Below are 15,842 nucleotides of genomic sequence, written 5' to 3'. Positions count from 1 at the left end.
AAAGCAACCGTTTCTCACAGTTTTAGCAAGACTTAGCTGGCCACCCTCGTCCCGCGACGGCGGCCTCAGGGAGGGCCATTAGCGCGCGCGCAGTTTCCCGCCAGATCGCCCGTTGCCGCGGCCATGAGGAGCCTCTGGTGGTGGTGGTGGTGCTGTGGTCCGTCGGTCCTGCTGACTCTCCTCCTCGGGGAAGTGAGAAGTAAATACGCGCCTTTACCCGACATCACCAACCGCACCTTTATCAAGCAATACCTCGACATCCACAACAAGTTCCGCAGCGAAGTCAAGCCCTCTGCCTCCAACATGCTCTACATGGTGAGCGGTTGGAAGGTTGCCGCCGAATGGGAGCGGGGGGCAGGAGGCCCGAAGGCGTTAGAGGGGGAAGCCGTGAGGAAAAGAGAAGCCTCAGCTCTGCCTATTAGCGTGCTGCCCCTTAGGGGACACCCAAAGATAGGGGTCTCCCAAATTTGGCAACCTTAAGACTTGTGGACTTCAATTCCCAGAATTCCTTCAGCAAAACTGGCTGGAGAATTCTGGGAGTTGAAGTCCACAAGTGTTAAAGTTGCCAAGTTTGAAGACCTGCCCAAATAATAGTTTGCCCGCGGAGGGTGCTGCTTTCTGGGGCCGAAAGTCATTCGGATTTGTGCCTGCAATAGTGGGCAAAGTTTGTTGGACTGTCGAGTTGGAAGAGTTTAACGAGGGGGAGAACAGGTACCTCAGGAAAATAAGAAACAGCCCCCGTTTTTTTTCCAGGAGCTTCAATTGAATCATTCTTCCAAAGTGGATCCCATTCCCACAGTATGGGATAACCAGGGCTGAAAGGTTGGGGCGGGGACAAAGTCACTCAGCAAGTTTCCAAGCTCGAACCAGCAAATCTGAAGGTGCTTATCTCCACCTGATTTTGCAGTCCTTGGCGAACAGGCCACGATTCCTGAGTTGTTTTCAGTAGGGATTTTCCTGACTACTTTCACCCCAGTGCAGGGGTTGGCAACCTTAAACCCTCAAAGAGCCATTTGAATCTGTTTCCCACAGAAAAGAAAACACCAAGAGCCAAAAAACCTATCAGGGGTCTAAAAGCTCAATAAATTGCATTTTGGCGGGTGTCACACATTGGTGGTTGCGACACATATTTTGAGTGACATATTTTGGGTGACACATATTTTGAGTGACAGGGAGCTGCAGCAGAGGGATGAAAGAATCACATGCGGCTCCAGAGTCGTGGGTTGCTGACCCCTGACCTAGTACCTATTACCGGTATCAGGAGTTTACTTTTTCCCAAACAAGTGGATAGATGCATCTTTTTCACAATAATATTTTTTATTGCTTGGTTTAATTAATTTATGTATATTTTTACTCTATTTTGGGGTATTGTATGTGTTGAATTACATATAAGCTGCAATTTTACAGTAAAAGAGTATATAAATTCAACAAATAAATACAAGGAAATGAATGCATGTATGTAAGAAAACAAAATGCAAACCAATGCACACAAGGTTTCCATTAGTTAACAATAAGCATCTCATTGTGAACGCTACTAGTGATTCCTGAGCCACATCCAGAAGTTAAAAGTTAATCAAAACCATGTAAAAAAAAAATAAGTTTTAAAATATTAAGTTGTTAAAAGCATATTTAAGCATCAAAGCAAGCAAGCTGCTGGAAGTTTGAGACCTTCCCCAATTCTCTCAGAATGTTAACTTTCAAATGAGCATTGGAGTCTGGCTGCTGGACTCCCATCAGAAGTCTCAGCCTGCTGAAAAAATTGGCCTGAAAAGATTGGTGATTGTCATTTAATAAATCAGAAGGCAAGCAAGGAATTTGGTTATAAATTCTGCCAGTGACGTGCGGTGAGGATTACGGTTGGTGAGGCAAGAGCCTGGCAGCGGCAAGAACGTCCCTGCCGTTGCCGCGCTCCCCCACCTCGCCCCCCGCCTCCTCTTTTCTTCAACTCCTGCCAACTTCCCTGCTTCCCCGCGTCTCCATTTGCATATGAATCGCGCCCGCACGAAGCGATACCGCTGCTGACAAAGCCATAAAGAAGCCGGGAAAAAGCTGCCTCCATTCAGGGCGCAGCCAGTTGCAGAAAAGCCCCCCCCCACGCCCTCTTCCCATGAAACCCGCTTGGGGCACCCTCAGTGCCAACCAAGAGCCAACCCAATTAATTCCCCTTCGCCTCCATAGCCCATTAAAGCCTCGGTCGGGCTGGCATTTCCCCCTGGCACGTCGCTCTCCGCTTGGCAATGCCATCCTTTATTTTTTTTAAAAAAAAAGTAAAAAGGGGGAAACCGGTTGGAAGTGGGAGGTTTTTTTGGGGGGGTGGGAGGCAGAGAAGGGCGCCTCGAAAAGAAAAGCAGGCTGGTGGGGGTCCGATTCTTCGTTAGTGGCCGTTCATGAAATGGCTTGGGGGGAAGGGAACACCTGCAGCAGACAGGGACGGAGGAGGTGGGGGGTTGAGGCAGGGGAGCGCAGCAGTGGCGGGGATGTAAACACGAGATGCCTGGCGGACACAGTGGCGGGGGTGCTGCTTTTCGCCACTGCTGCGCTCTGCCGCCTCGCCCCCCACCTCCTCCGTCCCCGCCTCTGTGACTGCCAGGCATCTCACGTTTATGCCCACCATAAACACGAGACGCCTGGCGGACACAGCGGCGGGGGTGCTGCTTCTCGCCACTGCTGCGCTCTGCCGCCTCACCCCTCACCTCCTCCATCCCCCCTCTGTGTCCGCCAGGCATCTCGCGTTTATGGCGGACATAAACGTGAGACGCCCGTCGGACATAGCATTGGGGGTGCTGCTTCTCGCCACTGCTGCGCTCCGCCGCCTCGCCCCCCTCCTCCGTCCCCCCTCTGTGTCCGCCAGGCATCGCGTTTATGGCGGACATAAACACGAGACGCCTGTCGGACACAGCGGCAGGAACGGAGGAGGTGGCAGCCAGCGAAGAAAGAGGAGAGGAGGAGTAGGAAAGGGAGAGGGGAGCAGGATGCGGCTCCCGGTGGGGGGGAGAGGGCTGCCCCTCTCTTCTCAAACAATGCTGCCCTCCCTGCCTTTGCCCCTTCCCTCTCTTCTCAAACAAACTCTCTCTCAAATTGAGTTTGTTTGAGTGAAGTGAAGAAAAACACACACACACACACAAATTACTCACAATAAAACATTACTTACAAATTACAATAATTTTGAATTCCTTCCCCCTGCCCCCTCCCTCTGACCCACATACCTTCCAGCTGTGTCAAAAATGCAAGATTTGGTCTAGCCAGGGCCAGGCAGGCTAGGATAGTTGCTGCTAGAGTCACCATGTGGATGACTCTGCTTAAATGTTTTTAAAAAGCCTCTAAGCTCTCTGCAGGAGGAGGTGAGAGAATCACATGCCTCATTTGCAAAAGAAATTTTTCACTTTTTAATCCTTGCTTAACTCTTAAAAGGCGAAAAATTCCTTATGCAAAGGAGGCCCATAGTTCCCTAGCCTCCCCCTACAGTTAACACTAAGCAGACTCAAAATCACTGTGACTTGGAGTCTTGCAGCAACTACCTTGGTCTTTTTAATTATTTTTAAAAAATTATTTCCTTTTCCTCCTGAGACTGGTGAGGCCCCGCCTCCCCTGCCTCCAGTGACTGCACGTCCCTGAATTCTGCACTGGGAGGAGTAGATTATTCTATCTCATGCTGCAGCAACATTTACTTTGCTGATTCTAGTTATTTATAGCTCCCTTCTCTTCATTTTAGGGTATGTTATTTCTACCCATTGTGGGGACATTTTAAAGTTGAAAGAACATGTGATAGGAAATCTGTCAGTTCACAGATGGATCCCAAAACTGACCATAATGTACAGAACTAAGGCTGGTAGTTGTATGCAACCCACACTGAAGTTTGCCACTACTGCCATAGAGGAAGGCAGATATACTCTGTTCTCTATCCTGTATAATTACTACTGTTCTTTCTGCTAATCCACACATCTACTGGTAACATTGAAATGCATTTAAAAAACCCACTATGGGTCTGGAATATACAACCTATGGCAATATGAAAGGGTGTGATCTAAGTAAAAGCAGAAGTAATTTCTAACATAGTAATAACGTCTTAGAGAAGAGGAATTATGATGATCTTGTCCTGGTTTTGGTAGCTTTTTTTCTCTATTCCTTTAAAAATGAGATTTGCTAACATATGCCATATACAATAACTCTGGATTTATAGATGGTACTAGGTGGTGATAGTTCATGATGTTTTTTCTTCACATCTGGTAAGCAGAAAGATATTTTACCTGAAAATCTTATGCTAGTTCATATTCATATTATGATCCACCAAAATAATTGATAATTTATTTTGAAACCATATTGCTTTGAAGTACACTTACATGCTTTAATGTACTTACATTAATATCTTTAGATGTATAAAGTGAAGCTTGGTGGAAGCAAAGGTGCAGAAGATCTACACATATTAAGTAAAGTTTGTGTTAAATTCTAGTTTACTGACAGGTAGGCTAAGAATAGAAAGATGAAAGGAATATCTTGGGAAAAGATATAGCTGTCATTTACAGAATCAATCCACATTGCAACAGTTTGTCGCACAACCATTCTGCTTCAATATGTAATCCAGGGACGTGCAGTCAGGGGAGGCAAGGGAGGCACAGCCTCACCACTGTTATCATGAAAAGAAAAAAAATGTAAAAGGAAAAAGGCAAGAGCTGAGGTCAGGCTGAGCTAGTTGCTGCCAGAGTCACCGTGGATGACTCTGCTTAACTGTTTAAAAAAGCCTCTAAAAAGCTCTCTCTACAGGAGAAGGCAGGAGAACAATGTGCCTCATCTAGTCTGACTTTAGGCGTTTTATGATCACTCAAGCAGAGTTAAGCAAGTGTTAAAAGCCTAAAAATTCCTGACGTAGGTGAGGCACGTCATTCTCCTGCCTCCTCCTGTAGAGGGCGCTTTTTCAGAGGCTTTTTTAAACAGTTAAGCAGAGTCATCCACACAGTGACTCTGACAGCAACTAGCTCAGCCTGACCTCAGCTCTTGCCTTTTTCCTTTTACATTTTTTTTTTCATGATGACAGGCAAGGTATGTGTGGGTCGGACGGAGGGGGAGGAATTCAAACTTCATCCTCAAGTGTAGATCCCTCCCCAAGTGTAGTTTGATTGCAGGCAGAGCCACGTTGCCTTTTCAAACACACACACACACACACACACACACACACACACACACACAGCTGGATAAAACTATATAGGGCCAGCTTCACTGATTACAAGTTTAAAAAGCAACGTGGCTCCGCCTGCAATCAAAGGCTCAGATCGGAAGGCAGCAGGGGAATTGGGGGGGGGTATGGCAGAGGAGCTGCTTTCAAGCCATTGGAAAATATATCCAATCCAACTTCTGTGTTTGTGTTTGTTTGAGAGAGAGTGAGTGTGAGAGGGAAGGGGGTAGGAGAGATAGTCCAATCCAACTTCTCTGTGTGCGTGTCTGTTTGAGAGAGGGGTGAGGGAGGGAGAGGGAGGAAGGAAGAGAAAAAGAATGAAGGAAACTTTTTCGCAAAAGAGAAAAACAAATGCTGTTGCTTTAAATCGAAACTGAGCATGCCTGGCTGTGGAATTCTGGGAGTTGAAGTCCACAAGTCTAAAAAATTTTGAAACCCACCACTGTGTCAGTGCCTCACCAGCCATAAACCTCACCACACATCACTGATGTAATCAGTATCTACATATGTGATTCAAAGCATATATATAATTTTCTCTTGCACAAATATTATGTATTATTATTATGCACAAATATTATTTTTATAATATTTATAGTTTTAAAAATACAAAATCAACTTTTTATATAGACATTACAAATAAGTAAGAATCATCTCTGAAAGTGTTTTCGATGTTATATCTTCTGCAAAATTCCAGAATGTAATAAAATAATTTTCTTTAGATGAACTAATGCATGGAAATTCCTATCAATATTTGGATGGGACTCAGTTTGATATTTGTGTTTTTACTAAGGGAGATAAATATGATCAAAAGCTTAACTGATAATTTTATCTTTTGCAGACATTTGATTTAGCTTTAGCTAGAATTGCTAGAGCATGGGCAAATAAATGTGTTTGGAAACATAATCCTAATCAAAGGTACCATCCTGATCGTATGTTTAAGCCAACCGGAGAAAATATGTGGTTGGGAAGTGCAAGCAGAAATCCAATTAATGTCGAGGGTCTAATTCGAGCATTTCATAGTGAAGTAAATTACTATACCTTTTCTACCCATCATTGCAGCCGTGTATGTGGACATTATACGCAGGTAAGATATGTATTTTTGTCTTTATATACTCCATTGTGACAGTAAATTATGAATACTGATTACAGTTGCTTAGTAGGTGAAGTTATTGTATAAGATTGCTTATTTACAAACATATAGAATGGTAAAAGGCAACTGAAAAATTCAAAAAGAAAACAATTTCATCTCTAAATATCTGTTCACTTATTTGCTTGGTTTTATGATACCCAACTCCAGATGTCTCTGCTAGATATAATACCTCCAATATAAAAACAATATTAAGAGAGAAACAATAGTACTAGACTTTAACAAAGAAAAAAAAATGAGCAAAATGGAAAACCCGTGCAAGTTATGGAGCAGGGGTGTCACATAGTCATGTGGCATGTGAATAACTGCTCACACTGTTGTACTTATGGACCTGTTGAAGGTTCCAAGTTGCTTTTGAGGCAGTCCCATATAAAGTGTTGAAATAGTCAAGACATGAGTGGCTACTGAAGGGCTTTCCAATTGAGGAAAGGCTACAACTGTTGCACCAGATGAAGCTGAACAAAGACTTTTCTAAAGAAGCAGCTCCGACCCTCTGGAACGATCTCCCCGTGGAGATTCGTACCCTCACCACCCTTCAGACCTTCCGCACAGCCCTCAAGATCTGGCTATCCCGCCAGGCCTGGGGGTAAAGATCATAGTTTGCCCCCGCCCAAATGTTGAATGAATGTTGTTTGATCTTAACTACATATTGTATTTTTATGTTATTGTATGTCTTCCCCTCCCATAAGTTGTTAGCCGCCCTGAGTCCCCCCAGGGAAAAGGGCGGCCTATAAATAAACGCAACTGAAACTGAAACTGAACTAAAGTTCCCTAGATTTGAATGGAGAAGTGCAACCCCATCCAAGGTCAGAGATGAAATAACTCAGAACCAGGTGGTCCTAGAACCCACAGCCACTTCCTCTTGGTAGGATTGAGTCAGAGATAGTTCTTCCACATTCTACATGCCTTTATGTCCTGGGACAGTATATCAAAAAGTCTCAGTCAGCAACTATAATTGCTTATTGTCAAGTAAACCAGACTGAGAATCCACTCCACAGGAAGCTACAACTCCTTTTATTGAGATTGGCTATAATAATAGAATTTTGGAAGTCTGGTTGTGCTATGTCTATTTTAGCCATTTGTGCATACATTACATTATTTTGGATTTAAGCCATGTCTTTCTCCTCATGGCTTTGGCTAACAGATCTTTGTCATTGCTTTTAATTACCATCATGATACTGATGATACTAAACCCCAAGTGATGTAGGACATCACACAGTGGGTTCATGTTGATGTTGAATAGAAATAATAGAAAGAGAGAGAAAGTTGAACATTGTGGTATTTTACAGAGTAGGGGCCTCGAGAATGACTTTTCTCCCCAAACAACATAAACTAGAATTGTCCCTGAAGGAAACAAGAGAACAACTGTAAAATAAACTGCCACTCCCTTTGCAATTCCTGGAGCCAGTCCAGGATACCATGGATGATGGTATCAAAAGCTTCTGAGAAATCAAGGAGCAGAAGAATGGATGCATCACTCCCATTGCAGATTTGCCAGTAGTCTACAAGGACAATCAAGGCGGTCTCAGTATCAAATCCTGGCCTGAAACCCAACTCAAATGGATCAAAATAATCCACTTTCTCTAGAGTTCTGGAGTTCCTAGACTGCAGCTACAGTCTGACCAAAAGGGAAAGTTGGAAATAAATTGGCTTTGATTCTGGCAGGCATATCACTGTGTGCCATCTCTCCCACAAACAGTCAGGCATCATAGCATGGACCCAATTACAGATCATATCCTTGGCTGCTTTGACAATGTGGAAGGGCCCCAAATGCAGTATATTAGTGGCTAAGCTAACAGCACAAAGAATCCTGTCCAATTCTTCAGGAGTCAACAGTTCAAATCCATCCCAAGTCACCCAAGACTAAGCCCCTTTCAGATAAATAGTGAGGTTTCTATGTTCTTTATCCACAAAGTAATCCCTAACATGGCTCTTCCTCATATTTGATCAGTCTCTTCTGATCCTTCATCTCCTGAATCCCCTCAATAAACTAAAATGTTCTCTAGGATCAACACACAGGGAGGAGCCAAATAGGGACAGTGCAGTCCAAGGACAGCCGCTCATTGTATGCAGTAGCCAAGACCTCAGCTGGAAGCTTCCTACATCCTTGGAAAACCCTCAAACCTTTGGAACCCCATAATGTTCATCAGTTGCTTGGAACAGCCTGATTGAATTGGTCCTATCCCCCTGTAGTAAAAGTGGCACCAACAAGACAAGAAAGTAAACAAAGTAATATGTCTATGGCAATGGATTGATATTAATGTCCTTTGCTATCACATCAGTTACAAGTTTCCCAAGACATAATAAAAAAAGATCTAAAATGCAACCTCTGGTATGTGTTGGGCCATCAGAAACAAGTCCATGACACTATTCCGAACTCTACATGATTAGGTGGCAGATTAAAATCCCATATACTCTTATCACCAGGCCCAGGAATGGAACTTAACTGGCCAGGCAAGGATACTGTGGAGCAAGAATGGTAGATAGCAGCAACCTTCCCAGCTGCTCTCTAAAGCTCAACTCCAGAGATCCTCACATCTGATTATCTGAAGAGCCTGCAAAAACTCACAGATAAGGAGTGGGGAGGGGTGTACACCTTGGCCAATTCAAGTGAAATACAACCAGATTGCAATATTTTGATGTTAACACTTTAAAGAAGGATTGTTTTGTTTCAAAGTACAGGTAATCCTCGACTTAAAACAGTTCATTTAGTGACAGCACTGAAAAGAGTGACTTATGACTGTTTTTCAACTTATGACCATTGCACCATCCTCATAGTCACATGATAAAATTCAGCTACTTGACAACTGACTCATATTTATGATAGTTATAGAATGCTAGGGTCATATGATCCACTTTTGTGACCTTCTGACAAAGTCAATGGGGAAGCCAGATTCACTTCACAACCATGTCTCTAACAGCTACAATGATTCACTTGACAACTGTGGCAAGAAAGGTCGTAAAATGGGCAAAACTCACCTAACAAATGCCTCACTTAGCAACATACATTTTGGGCTCAATTGTGGTTATAAGTTGAGGACTATCTATTTTTAGGCAAATCTTAATGTAATTAACTCCCTCTTTGATGGATATAGGTGGTTTACGAATGTGAAAAATAAATAAATATTCCTCAGTCAAATGCAGATGAAAATAGAAAGAAATTGAAGAGAAACTTACATTATTCAAAATAGATGTTCTTTCTTTTTCAGGTAGTTTGGGCTGCTTCACACAAAGTTGGCTGTGCTGTTGTTTACTGCCGTTATATGGGTGGAAAGGAACAAAATAATAACATTTTAGTTTGCAATTACGCTCCAGCGTAAGTTAATACATATTAAAGAAATCTGAAATTGTATTCATATATTTACATATATAATCTTGAACAATTTATTTTCAGTTAGTTTGCTTTCTGTACCAACTTTAAATGTTTGACATATTTTTATTAACTATTTAAAAAATCAGCTGGTGAGTTATAATAGAAAAATTTCAAACTGTAGAAGAACATAACTAGAAATATATTTAGTTCCTAGACCATCCATGAAAGCGGGGGAAACGGGGGGAGGGCAAAAACAGTTGGAGCTACTTCCTGCTTCCTTCCATCTTCCCAGGCCTGTCACACCCCCAAACCAGTTCCTCAGGTGGCGCCATCTTGTTTTTCAGTTCTGTGCATGCGCACAACCATTTTACTTGCACTGCGCATATCAAGCACGCGCACAAGCAAACCAGTAGTACTGCTTGCCAGAACCTACCCTTGGTCCAGTTATGTGATAACACATTTAATCATTGAGAAATTCTGGTCCAGCTTCATGCATCTGATAAATATATTTATGTTCTGGAAAAAAGGTGGCAAGATAAATGTCATTAGTACTTTTTTATTCCAAAATTTACTTGAATTATTTTGCAACTTTATTCTGTAAATCTTTTCCTACTGTTAAAAACAAAAGTTCCTATTTTATAATCTCTTACTCAAGGGTCCAAGCTGACTGGCAAAGCCATGTCTTTAGGCCCTTACAAAAAGATAGGAGGTTTGGGGCCAACCTCATATCGGGAGGAGGGGAGAGATTCCAGATGGCATGAGGAACAGCAGAGAAGGCCCTCCTGCACTCACCCAGCTGGATTAATAATAATGATGGGACCTGCAGCATGCCTCCTCTGCCTGCAGGAGGGGTACGGGCCAATCGAAGTGAGGTGAGACAGCCCCTCAAATAACCTGGACACATTCCATAAGGGTTTTAAAGGTGATCACCAACACTTTGAATTGCACCCGGAAGCAGACTAACGCAGCTCGTGCAGCAGTAGTGTTACAGGTACCATTCTCTAATTCATACATTGCACTGAGCCAGCAACCTCTAGAACGGGTTAACAACCTGCAACTCTGGAGCCAGAGGGATGAAAAAGTTGTCCCCCCCCCCCCGCAAAGGAGGCGAGGGAGGGAAGAAAGGGGACGTAGCAACTACAGGATTAATGGAAAGTTAAAAGGCATCTGATGTTCCGGGTTTAAAATCACCACCATCCTTTCTTCTATTTTCCCCACCACAGTCCTGTGAGGTAGGCTGGGCTGAGAGGGGAATGACTGGCCGAAAATCTGCCAGTCAGTTGTTTAGACTATGTGTTGGCCCTATAACATCAAGGCCCAATGTCTGTGTACCTTCTCAGTCATCCAGGTCATGACTATCCCAAAGGTGCTTTTTCAAGAGGCAACTGGACTTTCTTGTTTTTCTTTGAAGATATTTCACTTCTGATCCCAGAAGCTTCTTCCGCTCTGACTGAAAAGACTGTTGTAGATTGGATATAGATGAGGTCGTATCCCTTCTCCTTTGCTGTTCAATTTTGACATAGATGGCCTCTTTGATCCCTCTTTCAAACCAGTACTCTGTCAAAAATATTTTTGTTGTCTTCAAAGAGTGGCTTTTGTCTTTTAAATGCAGATGGACTGCTGAACCAGGATAACAGTCTTTTCAGCCGTTCCAAGAAGCCCCCACCCACCTATTTGCACTACTTAGGTGACCCCGAGAACACAGATAAACCTCCAATGATCAGCTATCTGCAAGGCATATAAATCCTCAATCAGAGCTGAGGAAGCTTCTTGAATGAGAAGTGAAACGTCTTCAAAGAAAAACAAAGTCCAGTTCCCTCCTAAAAAAACACTTTTGGGACATCTGAGCACAAGTGCATCTATTATACCGAAGAACATTAAACATGGAGTCACTTAATTGTTATTTTTTTAAAAAAAAATCAGATTATTTTCAAGAATAATGAAAATTTAGCAGTACCACAAAAAATAATTGAAATTCTGTAAGATGTACTGTGACTCAAAACTTCTTCAAGATTTTGCACTTTTTGGCATCTTGACTTGGGAGCTTCAGGGAAGGTCGCTAACATTTTCAGCTAAATTTTCAGCGTATCTTTGTCTACTTAATAATTTTTGGTATGATTAAGAATATATTTATCCACTGTTTTTAGGGGCAATTACGCTGGAGTACGTCCTTATAAAGAGGGGAAGCCATGCAGTAACTGTCCAAAAGGAGACACTTGTAAAGACAATCTCTGTAGTGAGTACAATCTGAATAAAATAGTAGTTTGAGGAGGAGAAAAAAGGATCCTATTATAGTTTATTAAAATCATTTTGATATTCAGTCTTTTCAGATTTTATTTTAGTAGAGCAGTGTTAACTTTTATGTGGGGCTTCTTTCCATTGCTCAAATGAGTATCTCATAGAAATAGGAGTAAACATTGCATTATAAAAAAATTGATAGCTCTTCTTGTATTTTAAAGACCGATTAATGTGGCATCACTGCTACTATTAATTAATGTATTCATTTATATAAGAAATGAAAATGTATGAAAAGAAAATATTCTAAAAGCTTTAACTGGCTTGTCTGAACCTTGTTTGTTTTTAAAAAAACAGGAAATCCTGAACGTGAGAAAGAAAACAATTTACGTATGTATTACAATTGACTTTTATATTTTAAATTTACTTTGAAAAGAGGATCATTACACTCCCTCTCTTTTTTTATCCTAGGTTATTCACGATGGTATCCACCATTTGAAAGGCGGATTATATGTGATCCATCTTGCATTGCTGTTGCTGTTTTAAGACCATTGTTAATGTTCCTGGCATTTGCTGCTGTTTATTGCTTACAAATCTATTATCCGGGTTTAAGTTTTTCTAAATAATCTTCAGTATTTTGTATGCATAAAACTTTCTTTGACTACTTTGATTAATTATAAGATTATATTTATATGAATTGTTACATTATTTTCCTGTTTTCTTTTTTAAAAGTAGATTTGGTTCAATTCATTGTTTTTATGGAATTTTGTCCACTTCTTAATGCTTTTTTATTCTGTTGATACACATATAAAACAAAATATATTTAATATGTTCCATGTTTTGTAAACTTGTATATTAAAATTAGGGAGTTGTGATTAATAAATGTTAATGTGATAAACTGCACATACTTTCTGTATATGTTAAACTCCCTTAACTCAAGTATTCAATTTAATTCAATTTATTAGATTTATAGGCCACCCAATCCCGGAGGACTCCGGGCGGCTTACAAAGAACAAGAAAAGAAAAACAAAATAAAAAATAATTTTAAAATTCCCCAACACGCATACGTTCTGATCGGGGCTGGACCCTACATAATAAGGTCAACAGCCCCAGGCCTGCTGGAACAGCCAGGTTTTAACAGCTTTTCTAAAGGCCATAAGGGTGGGTGAGGTCCGGACCTCTGGGGGTAGCTGATTCCACAGGGTCGGAGCAGCCACAGAGAAGGCTCTCCTCCAAGGCCCCGCCAGCCAACACTGTCCGGCTGACGGCGTCCTAAGGAGGCCCACCCTGTGGGATCTTATCGGCCGTTGGGAGGTATGTGGCAGTAGGAGGTCTATGCATGATTGCAAGTTTCCAAGTTTAATAAAATTTGTATGCCGCCCACTCCCATTGGGACTCTGGGCGGCTCACAACAAGACAAAGAAACCTTTAAAATTTAAAAATAAAAAATACAATATTAAAATTCCACATCATCCATTCCATCTAAGCGGGGCTGGATATCAATCAACAGCCCCAGGCCTGCCGGAACAGCCAAGTCTTGATGGCTTTACAGAAGGCCAGGAGAGTGGTAAGTGTTCAGATCTCTGCGGGTAGATCGTTCCACAGGGCCGGCGCAGCAAGAGAGAAGGCCCTCCTGTGGGGAGCCGCCAGCCGGCATTGTCCGGTTGACGGCACCCGGAGGAGGCCCAACCTGTGTGATCTTGTTGGTTGTTGGGAGGTAAGTGGCAGGAGGCGGTCTCTCAGGTAGCCAGGTCCTAAACCATGTAGTAAAAGTAACGACTAGCACCTTGAAGCGCGTCTGGAGACCAATGGGGAGCCAGTGCAGCTCGCGGAGGATAGATGTAACATGGGTGTATCTAGATACTCCCCATATCGTTCGCGCGGCTGCGTTCTGGACCAGCTGTAGTCTTCGAACACTCTTCAGGGGCAGCCCCATGTAGAGGGCGTTACAGTAATCCAGTCTTAAGGTGACAAGGGCATGAGTGACTATTCGAAGTGCCTCCCGGTCCAGGTAGGGCCGCAACTGGTGCACCAGGCGAACCTGGGCTAAGGCCCCCCTGGTCACAGTCAACAGATGGTGCTCTAACGTCAGCTGTGGATCCAGGAGGACACCCAAATTGCGGGCCCTCTCTGAGGGGTGTATAATTTCACCCCCCCAGGCTAAGAGGTGGAATGTCTGGACTAACCTTGGGAGGCAACATCAATAGCCACTCGGTCTTGTCTGGATTGAGTGCAAGCTTGTTCGCTCCCATCCAGATCCTGACAGCCTCCAGGCACTGGCACATCACTTCTACTGCTTCGCTGAGTTGGCACGGGGCGGACAGATACAATTGAGTATCGTCCGCGTATTGAAGGTATTTGATCCTGTGCCGGCGTATGATCTCATCCAGCGGCTTCATGTAGATGTTAAATAGGAGGGGGGACAGACCAAACCCTGTGGCACCCCATATTTGAGGGGCCTAGGGGTCGACCTCTGTCCTCCAACCAACACCGACTGCGACCTGTCCGAGAGTAGGAGGAGAACCACCTTAAAATGGTGCCTCCCACTCCCACTCTCGTAACCGTTGCAGAAGGATACCATGGTCGATGGTATCGAAGGCCGCTGAGAGGTCAAGAAGCACTAGGATAGAGGAATGTCCTCTATCCCTGGCCCGCCAGAGATCATCGATCAGCGCGACCAAAGCAGTTTCTGTGCTGTAACCAGGCCTGAAACCCGACTGAAAGAGACCCAGATAATCTGTTTCATCCAAGGTCCACCGGAGTTGAAAGGCCACCACCTTCTCAACAACCTTCCCTACAAACGGGAGGTTGGAGACTGGGCAATAGTTGTTTAAAATGGCTGGATCCAGGGATGGTTTCTTAAGGAGGGGTCTCACCACCGCATCCTTTAGAGGATGCGGGAAGGATCCCTCCAGAAGAGAGGTGTTAACAATCCTCTGGAGCCAGCCACGTGTCACCTCCCTGCTGGTCGAGACCAGCCAAGAGGGACACGGGTCCAGTAAACAGGTGGAGGCACTCACCGCTCCCATGGCCTTGTCCACTTCCTCAGGAGCGACAAGTTGAAACTCGCTCCATAAAATCCAATCAGGACCTTCCCCCGGCGCCTCGGCTGGTACCGTCCAAGTGGAGTCCAGGTCCATCCGGATCCGAGTGACTTTATCCAACAGAAACTGAACAAATACCTCAGCTCTACCCTGTAAGGGTTCGTCCGCATCCCTCCCTTTCAAGAGGGAGCAGGCTATCCTAAACAGGGCGGCTGGGCGAGATTCTGCGGATGCAATAAGAGTGGAAAAATGCGCATATTTTGCTGCCCGTATCGCCACTAGATACGTCCTAATAAAGGCTCTTAATTGTGTTCGATCAGATTCGGACTTACTAGCCCTCCAGCGTCGCTCTAGGCGTCTCTTTTGGCGCTTCATCTCCCGGAGTTCCTCGGTGAACCAAGGAGCCCTCCTGGATCCACTGCCGCAGAGAGGCCGTAAAGGCGCAATCCGGGTTAGAGCCTCCGCCGCCGCTATATTCCAAGCAGCGACCAAGGACTCCGCCGGACTGTGGGCCAGAGAGTCAGGTATCTCACCAAATGCCGTCTGAAATCCCATAGGGTCCATCAGGCGCCTGGGACGGAACCACCTAATCGGTTCCCCCTCCCTACAGTGGGGGATTGGTTTCCGAAAGTCGAGCCTCAGTAGGAAGTGATCCGACCATGACAATGGCAAGATCTTAATGCCCTTCAAATCTAGATCACGTCTCCACTGCTCCGAGAGAAACACGAGGTCGAGCGTGTGCCCCGCTGAGTGAGTCGGACCCTGGCTGTCATGGAAGCTATGAACTCCTGTGCTCCATCAGAGCATTCACCGAGTGACGGAGGTTGAAATCCCCGAGCACTATAACTCTGGGGAGCTCAACCGCCAGCTCGGCTACTGACTTGAGGAGCACAGGCAGGGCTGTTGTAACGCTGTTGGGAGGTAGGTACGTTA

At 44.1% G+C, this 15,842-nt stretch overlaps 1 protein-coding gene across 1 annotated transcript; it reads left to right on the top strand.

Moving 5' to 3' along the window:
• On the top strand, positions 1–12,768 carry LOC106543463 (GLIPR1-like protein 1). The gene is made up of 6 exons (XM_087723429.1): positions 1–315; positions 6,009–6,254; positions 9,527–9,633; positions 11,778–11,866; positions 12,223–12,255; positions 12,337–12,768. The coding sequence occupies exons 1-6, from the start codon at positions 124–126 to the stop codon at positions 12,489–12,491; spliced, it is 822 nt and encodes a 273-aa protein (XP_087579555.1). The 5' UTR covers positions 1–123; the 3' UTR covers positions 12,492–12,768.
• Positions 12,769–15,842: the final 3,074 nt, after the last annotated feature.

This window comes from Thamnophis sirtalis, unplaced genomic scaffold (genome assembly GCF_051295495.1).
Source record: "Thamnophis sirtalis isolate CommonGarterSnake01/CBP01778 unplaced genomic scaffold, rThaSir2_p1.2 scaffold_9, whole genome shotgun sequence".
NCBI classification, from domain to species: Eukaryota; Metazoa; Chordata; class Lepidosauria; order Squamata; family Natricidae; genus Thamnophis; species Thamnophis sirtalis.
This window is presented reverse-complemented; position numbering and strand designations above follow the sequence as displayed.